The sequence below is a fragment of the Rhinolophus sinicus genome, chromosome 5, assembly GCF_057876585.1.
Source record: "Rhinolophus sinicus isolate RSI-liver-muscle chromosome 5, RSI-T2T, whole genome shotgun sequence".
NCBI lineage: Eukaryota > Metazoa > Chordata > Mammalia > Chiroptera > Rhinolophidae > Rhinolophus > Rhinolophus sinicus.
Window position 1 is genome coordinate 29,244,879 of NC_142505.1, and position 17,264 is coordinate 29,262,142.

The 17,264-nt window shown below is 38.4% G+C and overlaps 1 protein-coding gene across 2 annotated transcripts in view; it reads left to right on the forward strand.

Annotated features, from left to right (window-relative positions):
* Positions 1-17,264, forward strand: part of TBC1D5 (TBC1 domain family member 5) — a 490,620-nt gene that overhangs the window by 362,947 nt on the left and 110,409 nt on the right. For both annotated transcript variants that reach the window (XM_019726007.3, XM_074312797.2), the window contains exon 16: positions 15,044-15,150. In XM_019726007.3, coding sequence (XP_019581566.3) covers positions 15,044-15,150 — 107 coding nt within the window. The remainder of the gene's footprint in view (positions 1-15,043; positions 15,151-17,264) is intronic.

Below are 17,264 nucleotides of genomic sequence, written 5' to 3' on the forward strand. Positions count from 1 at the left end.
ATATCTGTAAGAAATAATAACTAGGAGATTTGGGAATAAAGCTCAATGTGAGTATCAAGGCCACATACTTAATTTTGTGAATGGATAATAGGTATGTATTAGTTAGAACCATAAGAGTGGGTGTGATATCCTATGAATAAGGTGACTATATATCCCAGTTTGTTTGGGAATACCTGCTGTTCGAGAGTCATAATTATTAATACTGCCCTGTTTCACTCTCACGGGCATCCCATTACGATCATAAGAATTATATGGTCAGCCTACCTATGGTGGGTGCTTACAGAACGAGAACATGGGCAAAGGTGGAACTCCACGTTTAACATCAGTGTTTAAGTTAGTTTTCAGTGTTAACACCAGAGAAGGAAGAGCCTGTGTTGTGACTTCAGAAAACTGTGTTATCTGAGCCCAGGGAGATGATGGGGGTCAGGAGTGCTGAGATGCAGTAAGGGAAGGCTGGAAAAGTTCATCGATCTGGGCCTGTGGAGGGATCGTCATCTGATACCTTTGCCAGAATGGAGTCAATGGGTGGTGGAGCAGACGTGGATGTGGTAGGTTAAAGAGTGATCAGACAGTTAAGAATTACAATAGCCTTTTCCACAGTTTTGTTGCTGTTGTAGTTTTATGTATGCAATACACTTTCAACTTAAAAGTCAACTGAATAAAAAAGGAAGACTGCAGAGATAGCATATGTAATCTTTAAAGAAAGTCAGTAGAGAAGGGAAGAAGAAAGACGTAACTAGAAGTGAGTTTGAGGATAAGGGGTGGTGAATGGTGGTCTTGAGAATGAGATCAGGGCACCTTGGAGGTGGGGAGAAAGGATGGAGACGCTGCCTTCCAAAAGCATTCTGTTTCTCCTTCAAGTGTCAGCACTATTTTTCCCCTCCTGTTCCATGGATGAGATCTATGAAAAGATAAATTATCTTATCAATTATTGAAGGTTTTAATTTGTTTATTGCTGTTCTTCATGCCCCCCACCCCCCTAATGAGAGACAGGATTTTTTCTGTCCAGGTTTTCCTGCTGTAACCTAGCGTCTAGAACAGGACCCAGGGCATAGTAATCTTGCTGACAAATATTCTTTGAGTGACATAATTGAAGAAACAAGTGCTCAGAGGCCATGGAACGCGGCCAGGAGCTCTGGGGAAGACTGACTGTGGAGCAGGAGTGAAAAACTGGTGCTGACCTTTGCAGGAGGCAGCCGCCAGGCAGGTTGCAGCGTAGACCAGTTTATAGGTGGAGACGATGGAAAGTGGAGGAATTCCGTGTCTGAGAAAGGAGGAAGCAAGGCCGTCTGCTGTGAATGAACCATGGTAGTGCCCGGGGCTTCAGGGGCTTTACTGGGAAGTGTGGAGAGATGGCTGAGCAAGGACTAGGATGAGCCTGGCCCAGCTATTGAAGATCTTGTAGAGACAAACAGTGGGCAGTGGCACCAGGCCTCAAGTTTATGCTTCTTCCCAGCCACGCTCAGCAGTCCAGGCAAGATACAGAGGAGGCAGGCATGACTCTGCCTCAAGGCAGGCCCACGTGCAAATGAATTAGGCAGAGCCCAGGGGAGGCAGAAGGGTGGAGGGTGTTGATTGCATTTTAAAGGAGCGGTTTAGGATGTAGAGGGAGGGAAACATGGTCAGGAAAGACTATGGGGAAATCAGAGTGTCAAGGGATTAGAAGAAGGATGTGAGAGCGAAAATCAGAGGTTGTGGTCAAACAAGAGAGGGCATGGAGCAGCTCTGGGTGTGCCCAGGAGGGTTGGCTTTATTAACAGAGAAAGGGATTGTGAGGGAGCTGGGATTTCTGTTTGGTCCTCCATGGACTCTTCACCTAGACTCATGACAGGAAAAGATGGAGAAAGAAGCATAGTGAACGAAGCAACGAAAGCCTCAAGTAAATGCAGAAGAGTGACCAAGGAAACAACTTTTATTCAATCAGTCATTTATTCAAAGAATCAGCCATTCAGACAGTATTTATGGAGTGCCTACTATTTGCCAGTTGTCACGGTGTTTGTATGACAGTAATGAAGGGGCCTGATGGAGGTATAGATGTGTGGCGTGAACTTGAGAGGAAAAGGGGTTTATGGAAAGATAGGAAGCAATGGTTTGGAAAGAGAATCAGGGGCAAGGTGGTGCTCCCCCCACCCGCCAGGGGAGGTCGCGGGAGTAGCAGTGAATTCCAGGAGGGCTCGGCTCAGAGAAAGGCATTGGTTCTCAGAGAAAAGGATTGGGCGGGTTGGTGGCGGATAGCAGGAAGCAGACACAGAACAAGATCAGGTAGAAAGCGTGGCAGGGCAGTACTGATCAGATGAGCTTCCATTTTAGGCCAAGGTCAAGAGCAAGGAGAAGGTAGACAGTTTGTCAGCCTCAGCATTCCAAATGGAACATCGGTGTCAAGTTTTTATTCCATCTCAATGGATTCTGACTCATGATGAGTCAGAATCCTGGGACATCCAGAGTGGTGACGGCTTTGGGTATTACGTGTTCTTTGGAAGCCATATGTGATTTGTTTGTGGCTCAAAGAATGATGCACTTGGCAAAACTGAAAACGTTCCTTCAGTGACAGCGTTCCTTACTGGAGTACCTTCCTCTTAGGGGATCAGTGGAGAACTTCAAAGGGATTGAAGTGCAAAATATTGTGTAGGTGTGCATTTCCCTGGCTCAAAAATATATAGTTTCATCATCTTCTCAAAGGAATATGTAACCTAAAATATGGTTAAGATTCACTGTACATAGTCCTAAATCCTGATTTTATAGGCACAGATGATGCCTGTTAGGGGTTGAATTATATCTCCCCCAAAATATATGTTGAAGATCTAACTCCTACTACATCGAATTATGTCCTTATTTGGAAATAGATGGTTGTAGATGTAATTAGTTAATATGAGGTCGTACTGAAGAGGGGTGCAGTATGACTGTTGCAGTATGACTGAGAATATGGAGAATAATGTCATACGAAAACAGAGGCAGAGACTGGAGTGATGCGTCTACAAGCCAAGAAATGACAAGGATTTACAGCTGTCACCAAAAGCTAGGAGAAAGGCATAGAACAGGTCCCCCCTCAGAGCCCTCAGAAGGAGCAAGCCTGTCACCGGGAGCTAAAGGAGACATGGAAGGAGTCTTTCCTGGAGGTCTGAGGGGAGCATGGCCCTGGCACACCCTAATGTTGGACTTCTAGCTTCCAGAACTGTAAGACAGCAAATTTCTGTTGTTTAAGCCATCCAGTTTTGGGTACTTTGTTACAGTAGCCCAAGCAAACTAATACAATGCCCTGGGCAGTGAAGTAATTTCTAATAAAACTGTCACTCAGTCTGTGGGGTCAGAGCCTAATGCCCCTGCTTAGTTCTTATTCCACCCCTTTCACTGCTGTCAGCACCTCATACTTCATTTTTGGCCAAAGTATTCTTGTAATGTTCTTTAGATCCCTTAAACAAAGCTTTCATTCTCTTTGAAAGTAATTCAGTCAGGCAGGTATAATATTCAACCACTTAATAGGTTTCTTATAAATACCGTGTTCTTTATGAGGTTTCAGCGACCAAGCCCAACCTCCATGTTTACAGGTTAGGAAACCAGGGCTAGTGACAGACGGATGGTTCTGACATCACCTTTTCCATTCCTCAAACCCTACCTTGATTTTATTAAGTAAAAGTAAGATTTCATATTGGAAAAAAATAACAATATGAACATTATCTAATACAGATTTAAAAATTGAACCTTTGAAATGATGGTCAAATGGCAGTTCTCTGAAATTTTTTTTCTTTACGGAAGGTACATAGTAACCATTTCTAAAGAGAATTATTTCCAAACATTTTAATCCAGCCATAAACATTTTTACTCTCATGTATTATAAAAAGTGCTTTTGAAATCCTTTGCCAGATTGTGTGGATTAAGATTATATAAAAAAAAAATAAGGATTAGGAGATAAGGAAATATTACCATGAGCCATTACTCCTGTAATAGTTTATTAATAGCCATACTCTCATCACACTATTTCTTTAACTGACTTATTCCTTACTATGTGTCACTGATGTGGTTGCCCCCTTCCTCTGGCTCTACCTACCTAAATCTTACTACTATTTTCAGACCTAAGGCAAGGCAGCGTTTTCCCAAACCTTCTCCAGTTATTCTAGCCCTCGTTGATCTCTCACCTTTGTCATCCTATAAGATACTTAATCAATACTACTCAACGTAGCACCTAATTATACTCTATCTTATTTGTTCCTATTGTTGCATGTCAGTCCTGTCTTCTCAACTAGAGTACAAGCTCCCCAGGACCAGTACCACCTGTTATAAATCTTCCCTATCCCTCAAAACATGTGCTCAGTAGTATTTGCAGTGATTTCACACGAGGGTACTCTAGACTCCTCGGGGTGGGGCATTTATGTGCAGTAATTGCTGAGAGGACAGGTGCCCAAAAGCCCTTAGAATATCGACTCAACTAAATAATGACTCACCATGGCTTTTTTTTTTTTAAAAGAAAGCCTTGTCCACTTTTTAAAGTAAGTATCTGAAAATTTTCACATTTTTTGTTGCTTTAAATTTTTATTTTGTTTTTGACTAATATCAAAGAAAAACGTTTTTTCTAATTTAGAATGTAACATACATTTTACCTTCTTGTAAACTATATTAATAATTAAAACATTATAATCAAATCCATTTAACAGTAGATTTTTCTAACCAGAAAGTAATTCTCAAATATTTATTGCCTTTTTAATTTTCTTTCTCCCTGAACGTTTTATAAATGGAAAAGTTTCCTTCTTGGCATTTCTACCTACTTCCTGCCTTGTTTTTTTCAGCCATCATAAACATGTTACAAAACTAAAATTTTCCTCAATTTTCTGTAGGGGTCTATGTAGCCATTTTTTTGGCCAGGCCTGGTGTGGCAGTTGTGTCCTCTTACTGATTTAGAACACTGCTCCTTTTTATTTCATTTTAGATCCCTGCTTACTCTTCAGCCACTACCTATCTCTCTGCCAGTGTGTCCATCTGTCCTACTCTAGAATCCCTATTTCTCTATTTTCTCATTAAGAGCATGTTCAACATTATACTGATGTCAAAATGCCATTTATTTCAACTATAGATTGGATTTACTTGTCTTTTCTGGAAAAGCTTTACCCAAACTCAGGGACTAGAAACAAAGGTTCTCTTAAATCACATGGTCATGTGTCACAGAGTATCAAAGCACAAATTGGGGTCTTATTTATATTTGCAGGAGTGTTCAAACACTTCCTGACTGCCAGCTCTCTTCCCTCTCAGACATTAAATATTTCGTCATTTTTATGACCATCTCAGATATGGATATTATTGTACCCTTTGAGTTACAAATACCATTTATATAACTTTGTAACATAGTTTAAAAATCTTGTAAAATATCACTATCATAGGCTAGTGTGCCATAGTAGCACACATTGTTTTTCTATGTTTAGATTTTTCTAATAGACTTTATTTTTTAGAGAATATTTATGTTCACAGCAAAATTGAGCAAAAAGTAGATTGCCTTAAACCCCTGCCCCTTCATACACACAGTCAACCTGACTATCAACACCCATCCCACAGTATTACATTTGTTACAATCAGTGAACCTACACTGACACATCATTATCACCCAAAGTCCTCAGTTTACATTAGGGTTCCCTCTTGGTGTTGTCCATTCTGTGGGTTCAGACAGATATATAATGATATGTATCCACCATTATAGTGTCGTATGGAATAGTCTACCCTGCCCTAAAGTCCACTGTGCTGTACCTCATCTTTTTTTTTCCTCCAGTTTTATTTTTTTCCAGAATGTCATATGGTGGAAATAATATAATATGTAGCATTTTCACATTAACTTCATTCACTTAATAATATGCATTTATGTTTTCTCTATGTCTTTTCATGGCTTGGTAGCTCATTTATTTTTAGTGCTGAATAGTATTCCATGGTCTGGGTGTCCCACCGTTTATTTATCCATCACCTACTGAAGGACATCTTGGTTGCTTCCAGGTTTTGGCAACTATGAATAAGGCTGTTATAAATATCAGTGTGTCATTTCTGTGCAGACATACGTTTTCATTTCATGTGTGTGAATACCACGGAGCACAACTGCTGGATCGTAAGGTACATGTCAGGAGCTCAACTCAGCTGGGCAGGAGAGAGACAGCTGAGCTGCTAAGTGTCGACGTAGCTAATGAAAAAGCAGCAAGGCGAAAATGAAATAGTTAAGCCTTTCATCGCTTGCTGTGATGGTATAAGCAAGAATCTAAAACTAGAAAAAAATATCAGTTCCCTTTGTTCCATTTCACCCATGGAATGGCGTACTGGTCAAGGGTCAAGTGCATCAGCACAGATGTGGGTGGAGTTGTCTCACTGCTAAGGGAGCCCTGAACAAAAGACCATGGCTGGTGGGGCCATAGGTGGTGGGGTGTCAGTGGAGCGTACTGGGAGTGGAAAAGTACTGGGTAGTAAGTCAAATGAGGAAAAGTATCTTCAAAATTTCTTTCTCCTACCCGCATAAGGAGGTCTTGGCAAAGGTGCCTGAATAGGACTTCACCCAAGGGGTCAGATAAAGAGTTCTAGGAATGAAAACAATAGGGCAAGGAATACAAATATGTGAAAGGTCATGACCAGCTACATTCGCCTGCGACCTTGATTGCAACTCCTTTTAGGGACCACAGTGCACCAGCCGTGTACCATCTAGTGTGCGGAGGACAGTTCTCCCCTGTGAGGCCTAGCAGGTGAAGCCTTTTGGACTAGTCAGGGTTCTCCAGAGAAATGTAACTAATAGAATATATAGAAAAATATACATCAGAGGAGATTATTATAGGAATTGGCTCGTGTGGCTGTGGAAGGCCCACATAAGCCGTCTGCAAGCTGCAGAACCAAGAAAACCAGTGGTGTGATTCAGTCTGAGTCTGAAGGCCTGAGAACCAGGAGCTCCGATATCTAAGTGCGAGAGAAAAATGGACATCCCAGCTCAAGAAGAGAGGGAGAATTCACCGTTCCTTTGCCTCTTTATTCCATGTGGGCCCCCCAATGTAATGGGCGATTCCCATTCTCATTGGTAAGGTTTGATCTCTTCACTTAGTCTACTGAATCAAATGCCAGACACACACTCACAGACACACCCAGAAATAACCTTTACCAGTTATTTGAGCGTCCTTTAGGCCAGTCAAGTAGACACCAAAATTTTGCTGTCAGACCTTAGTAATTGCCTATGGTCAGGACTGAAAAATCACACATAGCTTCCAAACTGCCTTCCAAAATGGCTGTACCACTGTGCGTTCCCACCAGCAATGAGTGAGAGTTCTGTTGCTCCACACAATCACCAGCATTTGGTGGAGTCAGGGGTTTGGATTTTGGCCATTCTAGTATGTGTCACAGTGTCTTTTTAATGTGTATTTTTTGCCTGAAAATAATTTTAATTTACATAGCTACAGGAATAGAGATATAAAAGGGGAATTATTATCCTACTGAAATTGTGTTCCATGTTCAAAATTAATAGCTGATACGTATCTCATTCTGGCCTTCTACGAAAGGGAAGAAGTGGGCTTATCTCCTAATACCATAATCTTATCCTCCCATGTTCTTACTCCCATCCCCCATTTTTCCGGGTCCTAGAAAGCAATACAACAGATGGATTCAGGAGCTCTAGAGCACTTTTAATGGGCAAAAGCCCACAAAATTACATGCATCACTGGGATCTTATCAAGGAATGTTCAAGATTCCCTGTCCATCTGTTGCTTCCAAAGGTGAATGTGAATAGTCCTGCAGATTGACTGGGACCATTCTCTTTGATGGTTAGAGAAAGGACAATAGGGTGATTTTTGGCTTTCTGACTGTTTATTTCCCCAAGCTTCTCCACCCATTGCCTTCTCATCTAGATTCTTCTTCCCCTTCAGTTCACCTGCCCAGGTGCTGAGTAGAAATGCCATTACAGAAGTGATTAAAGATATTAGCTATGAGGAACATTTACCTCCATTGCTCCTGAAACCCCCATTAAAATAGCATAAATCTACAAGACACAGAGAATTAGGAAGGAGATTATAACAATTTTGGAAGCAGGAAAAACAGATGGATGAGTGATAAGTAAATTGGCAGAGCCAAGAAAACTAAATACAAAATTAATAATGGGGAAAGCCAAGAAATAATCCATAAAATTTCTAAAAATGTAGAAACTTGCAGTGCCAGGTACCTCTGGGAATTGGTAGGGGGAAAGGAAAAATTAAGACTGAAAAACGAAAACTGGTTGAAAGTCTGTTTAAGAAGCTGTTTTACCGAGATCTTCAACTTTTACCTCCAGGATTTATCCTCTGCAGATGGTAAAATGGAGGGTCTCTGGACTAGGGCCTTGGGGAATTTCAGTGACTATTGAGCCCACTGGTCTTCTTTACCATCTCAAATAACAGAACTGAGGCCAGACTGTCTCCCTTCAGGAGGAAGTTTGGGAGTGTCTTCTCTGGGGGAATCTAATTAGCCCAAGCGAAAAGGCCTGAAAATCCAGGCTCAAGAATTGCCCAAGAAATGAATTGCCAAGAAATGTTACTCTGGTGGTAACCCCAGAGTTAACAAATCCTTCCATCTACGCACACAGCTATCTTCAAGTTACCTTTGTACTGCACCACTCTTGAACATGAGCAGATAGCCAAAACTCACCAAACATTGGAGGAAAGCATCACAATGAAAGTCTATATCTAAACAAGCAACCATGAAAAAAGCAACTTGAAGGGCACAGAGATTACACAGGGAACTAGGAAAATACATAAAGGAAAAATTTAAGGGAAAAAGTGTAATTGAAAATTGAAATTTTATGAAAATAAAAATGGTTGGAATATAAAATTGAAAAAGAATCCCAGAAAATAACACATAAAACAGAGTTAGAAAATAAGAAAGAAAATTATAGGACCAGGCCAGGAGATTCAAAGTCTAGTTAACGAGATTTCTGAGAGAAAGAGAAAGAGAAAGAAGAAAGAAATAACTAACACAAAATAAACAGAAAGAAGAAAATCATCAAAGAAACAATTATGGAGAAATTTTCAGTTAAACAGAAAAACATAAATATCTAAATTGAAAGTGCCCATTATATGTGAAAATAGATACAAACCAAGGTACATTATTGTGAATTTAGAGAATATTGAGGGGAAGAGAAGTGAAAACAGGTCACATAAAGGATTAGGAATTAGAATGGTTTGATGCTTTTCAACTGGAAGCCAGAAAACTCTGGAACAGTATTCCCAACAATTGAGGGAAAAGTATTTCCAACCTGGAATTCTGTACCTAGTCAAACTATTAATTGTGCCAAAAGAAAATCTCTCAAATAGAGGTTTCAAAATTTCACATTCTGTGCATAAAACTTTTCGAGGATGTGCTCCACCAGAATGTGAACGTAAAGCAAGAAAGAATAATCTGGGTACTCTAGGAAATAGATACAACACTCATGAGAGGTAAAGGACAACCCCAGGATAAGGGAACAAGTCAGAGGTCTCATGAGGAATTTCACAAGGGGGGAAAAATACCTTGAAATTAACAAAATACCTAAAATTTTTTAAAAATATTGAGAGAATTATACAACTGGGAGAGCATTTAAGGTTAAATTAGTGTTAAATATGTACACAAGGCAAATGGAAAACAGGAGTTATAAACTCCAGGAAAGAAAGGAGTCTGTGCAAAAAAGGGAAAGTAATCATGACATACTGTATAGCTCAGCTGTGCTAACATTTGCCTAGTTATAAAAATGAAAACTCTAAAAAATTGATCTAATTAAAATTATGATATGACTTCATGGGGGGAGAGAGAAAGGATGCATGTGTGATGTGGAGGCTGGTGGAGGGTTGGGTTTCAGTGCTAAGGACAAGTGAGAGCTTTGTCTTCTTGAATGGAATTCAGTAGAAAATGTTTAAAATAAGAGCTAGTAACATTAGCTTTTTTTTTAATATAGAAGGTAAATATTTTTTTAATCAGCTTAAAGAAAGCAAGTGCCTCTGGGGAGTGGGAAATAGGGGGCAGGAGACAGCAAGTGCTGTTTTTATAATCAGACTTATAGAATGATTTGACTCTTCAAACAAAGTACATGTACAAGGACTGACAATTATGAACTTGGTGCAATGATGTTGCTGACCTTTTTTGATATCAAAGGGATTATTCATTATGAACTTGTACCAACTGGACAGTTAACCAAGTTTACTATTTGGAAGTGCTGAAAAGGCTGCATGAAAAAGTTAGAAGACCTGAGCTTTTTGCCAACAGTTCATGGCTCTTGTGTCATGACAATGTACTAGCTCACTGGACACTGTCTGTGAGGGAGTGTTTAGCCAGTAAACAAATAACTTCATTGGAACACCCTCCCTACTCACCTGATCTGGCCCACAGTGACTTATTTCTTTACCTGAAGATAAGGGAAATATTGAAAGGAAGACATTTTCATGACATTCAGGACATCAAGGGTAATAGGACAACAGCTCTGATGGTCATTCCAGAAAAAGAGTTCGAAAATTGTTTTGAGGGGTGGACTAGGCGCTGGCATCAGTGCATAGCTTCCCAAGGGGAGTACTTTGAAGGTGACCGTAATGATATTAAGCAATGAGGTATGGAGTACTTTTTTTAGGATGAGTTCGCGAACTTAATTGTCAGACCTCGTATAACTCAAAAATAAAAACTATGTTTAAAACTTCCACAAAGATTGGGGAAGGTGGGCTATCACTTTGTGAGGGGTGTAAATGTCTAACTATTACATTGTTTTGTATACCTGAAACTAATTAAAAAAAAAAAAAAAAAAAAACTTCCACAAAGAAATAATTAAAAGTTGCTAATTAGTTAAGTAGCCATATCTTATAAACGTGTTAATATTTTTATTAGGTTCTTATTGTCTGCTATTACTCTTTCTCATAAGCTCACACTCCCCAAATATAATCACATACAACGACCTATCCATTTTTCCAGCAATTTCTGCCCACTATACCCCTCTGCCCATTCCTTCCTTCAGATAGCCATCTCTCCTCTATAGTATTACCAGGAACTTTACCTGGCCCCCTGCCTCTTGTGCCTCTTTTCTTTTACCCGTGCCAGCCTCAATCTTTCTGAAACACAGATCTGACCACATTACTTACCATTGTCCTTCCGTGAATGCTGGCAAACACAGAGTAAAATCGAAACTCCATTCCCTACATGTAAGCAAGACCTGCGTCGACTTTTCTCCCTCCGTGTCTCCATTTCTCTTTAGCACGCCCGCCCCGGGGGCCACTTAGTGTCCTGCCTCATGGACTTCCTTCCACGGGCTGCTGGCTGACACACTCACTGACCCCACAGGCTTCCTTTCTTGGAGTTGTCACAGCTGTGTGTGCCGCTGTTACCCATTCTGTTCTGTATTGCAGTTAGTTTTATGCTTCTCTTCCATTGGAAGATGAAGAGAATGTTGAGAATGTGTCTTATTTTCTTGTCATGTGCTTAGGACTTAACTCACTGTGTGGAACAAAATAATTATTTAATAAATGTTCATTAGATGAGTGAATACACAAAGTCTAACAAAACAAAAGGGATATTGCCAGGACTTCTCAAATATTTTCTGTATTTCAACCATTTCTACTGACGGATCTGTATTTCTGAGTGTGACATTAAAAATCACTAAGCACAATGAAATAAAATGTGCCTATATATTTGTGTTCAAATTAACTAACAAGTAAATAACCTGACCTATGTGTGGTTTTCCTTCATTTGGATTAAAAACAGAGGCAAAAACTATGAATCAGGCTTACTGTTTCTTTCCTAAATCTTTATACACGCTAAGTTTTTCAGACTTAATTTCCATTACATTTTACAGATGTGGAAATAGAGCTCGGGCCTCGATTTTGAGCACATGCCTACAATTATTACATTAATAATAGTAACTTGCCTTAAAACACTTAAACATCGTTTTTTTTTTGTTGTGTTTTGTTTTTTTGCTGTATCATCTCATTTATTCCATTAATGAGTAATAAGATAGAGATGGTGGAGAAAACGCAAGCCTGTACAGTGAACTGATGTGCTTCAAATGTCACAGCCAATCCCAGTGTTGCCTGCAGCTAACATGCTGTCATGCCGACTTTTCTAGCAGTGCCTGCTTTCTCCACTGCTCGCCACCAGCAGTTCTACACTTGACGTTTGCTTACTTACTGCCTTTCATTTGGCAGCACTGTGTGTTTAAAGGTGTACATTCTTGAGTAAAGATCTCTTACGTTGTTTGATCTCTGATTAAAATAAATTCTGTTAATTTTTATTACACTTGAAAAGCAGTAAGAATAGTAATTGTAAAAGTCTTTTTCTAGGCCGAGTGGGCTACTCTGAATCTGAGATTGTTCTCTTTCTAAAACTTTAAAAGTCTCATGCTATCCTGCACAAAAGCTGCTCGAGAAACAAGAACTGCCCTGTTGTTTGCAGAAGAACGTGTGTCTGTCTGAGGTGTCCAAGGTGCTATGTCTGTGAGTGATGGTGCTCCGAGAGGCCCTTGTCTTGGTGGCAACCACCGATGAAAGCCCAGACGGACAAAACCTTATGAGGGTCTTAAACACTGGATGAAATCACTTTGTGTGGAGAAGGATATGACCCTGTTTTATACTTGGCTTTCTCCAAAACGGCAAAGGATAAAAGTTTTGTTGTTTTTATTTATGATTTACTCTCTAACCCCACCTGATTTTCTGCTCCTTTTGAAATCCATTTTCTATGTTGCCATTTTACAACTGGGAAAGGTAAGTAGTAAGGGTTTTTAAATGGTTGAAGATGCTGCCTATAGTAATTATGTATTTTTTCCTGCAAGTAGTAGGCCCACGACAAATTTTTTTTTCAGAGTATGTTGCATTTATTGAATGCTTTCTACACGCCAGGTTACCTTGCAGAGCACTTACATACACACTGGCTTTGTTTTCAGGGGAGACTTACAGTAAATAGTGTTAAAGCCTAAATTTAAGCATTTTTTTTCTTTTTTTGGTTCATTATTTTTGTTTTATATTTACCATGAATATTTGTTTCCTGTAACATTTTATAGCCAAATACAAGAATGTATGCCTATTGCTAAATATTTACTATATCTGGCCTTCCACGCCAAGGGCTGTGTGGTTTGGGCAAATGACGACTTTTCCAAGTATCATTTTTGTCATCTGTAAAACCGGGGTAATAATTGTACCCTTATAATAAGATTGCCATCGAAACTAAATGAGATAATGCAGGTAAACTTCTTGGCACAGGGATTAGTCTCAAAGCTTTCAATAATTCCTTGTCATTCGCGATAGTAGCAGTAATAACTTCTTGTTGTCATACATCTCCCCTTCTGTGGTTTAATTTTCTTCAGGGTAAGGACTGTGTTTTGTTCATCTCTGCATCCTCTCCTGACATACCCGTAAAGCCAGTCATGGATTAGGTACCCAAACATAATTATTGGATTGAATGAGGTAGGCAGATAATTTTTTAAATCAGTAAGTTGTTTTCCAAATGACTGAACTTAAGCTCAGAGAGTTTACATTTAACAGGTTTTGAGCGGCTACTATAAACCAATCACATAGATTATATCATTTAATCTTCAGGCAACTTTTTATGAAATACTCAAATCGTGTCCCAGAATTCAAACCCACATCTTTGAATCCCAAGCCCAGAACCATTTCCACAAAACGAGCACTCTTACAAAATATGCAAGAATTCTTCCTAGGCAGTTACTAATTTTGAATCATTATAGCATTTGAGAGAATAACTTTCTGAGTTACAAAATGAGTTGATAATCTAAGTTTTATTTGTTTGTTAAATCTCAAAGAAGACTGTACATGAAAACATTATACTATTCTCAGTATCCTAGCTTTTTGAATTCTAGAGAAAAAAGAACAGGTAACTGAATGTGAATATGACAAAATGAACAAATAAGAAAAGAAGAGTCTGAACAGATATAGAAAGGGTACGATAAGTGAGTGCTTTACAAATGAAAGCAGATGTATGAAATTACAAGCTGTCAGATCAGCAACGGAAATGAAGATGATAAAGTGGTTCCTTACATAGATTATAATTATTCATTTTGCCTATCCTGTCTCCTTTCCCCACAGTGTTCATGGGCAGAGGGAGGGGTGGGAAACGATAGCAAGAAATAGTGTTTCCAACAGGAGAAACAAATCTAAGAATCAATGATATTTCTGATCACAAACAATTATTTTGTGATTTGTGCTGTTTCTGTTGAATCGTAGTTGTTTTCCTATGGAATTTTTTTCAACTACTCTGATTAATAAAAAGGATTTGGTTGCCGCCACAGGAAGTTGTAACTGTAAAGTTTCTTCACAATCAGTGCTGTGGAGGCAGTCAGAGCGGCTTACAAAACAAGCATCGTTAATGGGCCCGACTGTGACAGTGGTGGCAGATGGATTGCCAAGAAATGAAGTAGTTTACATAGACCTGCCTGAAAAGATGTGTTTAATAATTGTGCCCATAATTAGGTAGATTTGAAAAAAAAAAAAAATGTCAGTCTAAGGCACACAGTTAGGCTTATCTATGAAGATTTTGACATTTTTCTTCCAAGAAATACTGCATGGATATTTCCCCGAAATTTCTTGTTACCTTTAGAAAAACAAATAATTGGAAGAAATTACATTTTCTTTAATTTTGAGTTATGTAATGTATATACAAAAGAATATATGAAACATGTAAGTTACGAAGCACTAATCAGGATAAATATCATTTTATGAAAGTTTTAAACTATTTCTCTCCCATTTATAAGATTTTTGTTCTAATTTCTAAGCAGCAAAACTTGATACATTTAAGCACAGCCATATAAATGGCAGTAAATACGCATGCTTCTAAGAGTTTATTGATATTGCAAAGGCACACACATATCTGTACCTGAGGCTCTTCTTCCAACACCCCCCGAGGATACGTGCTAGTATATTAGATTGCAGTTAACACTACCGTGTGTTGCTTCAAAGGCTATTTGGTAAAGATCACTTCTCCCTAATTCCTTTTATCAAATCAATTGTTATTGGCTTGCTTTCTTTGAATCTAAGTTATTTTTTTTACTCTCAGTAATGCAAACATCTTAAGAAATACTGCTTCTGATTTTTTTTTTCCTCTTATTTAGTGATCTCTAGTAACTACCAGACCTGTCTTGGCCTTCTGATGCATTACCCTCTAATTGGGGATATACACTCACTGATCCTTAAGGCTCTGTTCCTTCGAGATCCAAAGGTAAGCTTTCCAAATAGGATATGCACAGTTTTAAGTTGGGTGAAACATTGGTATGACTCCCAAGAATTCCTAATGTGGAATTTGTCTAATGGCAGATGAATTGCCTAATGAAAGAATCTGCCTAGAGTCGTAGGCCAAAACTCATTGGCTAGCAACTCAGCAGGCAAATTAAGTGGACATCGCCATGAGAAACTGAAACACACATCTCTGGTCCCTAGAAGCTTATTCTGCCCCCCCTGCCTTCCTCATAATGCAAGGCAGTGGATGAGCAACTGCTTCTCCTTATAACCAAACTTCATTGATCCCCTCACAGGGGCTAGTTTATCCACGTAGAGCCTCAGGGGCCATGTGAAGACCAAGACATTAGAGCTATAAAAAAAGACCAGTTCTATAACAGTTTATGATACATTGAAATACTAAATAATTTCATAGTATGAGTAGGTATTTCTTATTTTGTGGGTGAAGTGTAACCTCATAAAATAAAGATTTAAACAGACTATAATGCTGATTTCTGTACTTGAACTTAAAGCAAGTCACCAAAATTTTCTTTACACTTTAGAGATAAAGTGTGCTCTTTTACAACTAACGTTATATTTCTTGAAAATAAGAACATTTAATGATCTAAAAAAGACTGAATTCTTGATGCGTTTGAGCCAAACAAAAATATTGGATGAAATATAAGAGAGAACGCTTCAAACACAAGTACGAGAATGCCAGGCATTGGGTGGTAATCCCAGCCTTTGGCTCTTTGGCAGAGACCCAACAGTCACATTGGCAGTTGTCGAACTGTCTTTGAGTCAGTCTGTCTGTGGATTCAATTGCCAAAGCTCTGGCCAATCAAGTTGGGACTCCATGATCAATGTAAATTGTGATTCTAAAGGATTTGTGCCCTTTCCTCAGTTGTTGATGTCAACATTTGAGTATATTCTCTATTTATTCTTTGGTTGCTTTAAAATAATTTATTTCCTTGAATCTGTATCCATTTTCTGTAGAAATATACAATTTTATATCATTACTCTTACACAAATTTTAAGTATCAGAAATCCATTGTTTTTCTGACACTTAAGGTATCATGTTTTTTACTCTGGTAAGGTTTAGGAGTCTGACTATGAGAATCAAAAGTCCCATATTTATTTATTGATTTGTGTGTGTGTGTGTATACTCATACAATATATATGTGTATATATATGCATATGTATACATATATACATATATATGTATATATATGTACATATATATGTATAAATTGTATAAGTATGTATTTTTAACAAAAAATAACAAGATTATGAAATATCTATAAAAGAAATAAAGAATGAGTTTGCTGGTCATTGAGTTTTGGTTTACAAACTTAAGGTAAATTCTATCAGCTCAGTATTAGGAATTGTTAGAGTCATACAGAGTGGGGGGGAAAATTGCTAAAATAACTATTTGAATTTTCTATTTGTGTGATTTGTTTGGTTTAATTGAAGGGAGAAATGAATATATTATCTAAACCTATCGATCTTGGTAATTTTTCCCTAGCTAATTATGTTTGATCTTATGTGAATCATTCACTCTTCTGTATACTGCAGAATTCTCTATACTAAATCTTTCAATGTTATTAGTGGAATCTGTGATTTTTAATAGAGTACATTTTATCTCAGTAATGTTGTATACATAATATATGAGTATAATGACGCCAATTCTATAAGCATTAAAAAATATGTTCTGGAAGGTTTAAGAGCAAAAAGTAATAGCATTAAATACATTTTTTTAAAAAAGGTATTCCCACTTTTACTTTCAGGATCTTAACAAGTAAAAACATGATTAATATAGTGGTCTAAAGTGTAGAACCTTAAACTGATATTTCTGAGACATAAGAAATTGGGCAGGAAGAAGGAGTCGTTTAAAATGCTCACAAAAACATGTTTAACTTGCTCGTGAGAGCAAGTTCATGGAATGATGATACCTATAGGGAAATTAAAGAAAGCTGTATAATATGAAGGGGCTTTCAGATGGCTAACCCCACAGGTGATAGTTTAGGTTAAGTATATATAATGACTGACCCATTGGCATCATTTAGTAAAGGTCAAATGATACCTAAGGTCACTTGGCTCGTGTACTGATTGTAGGTC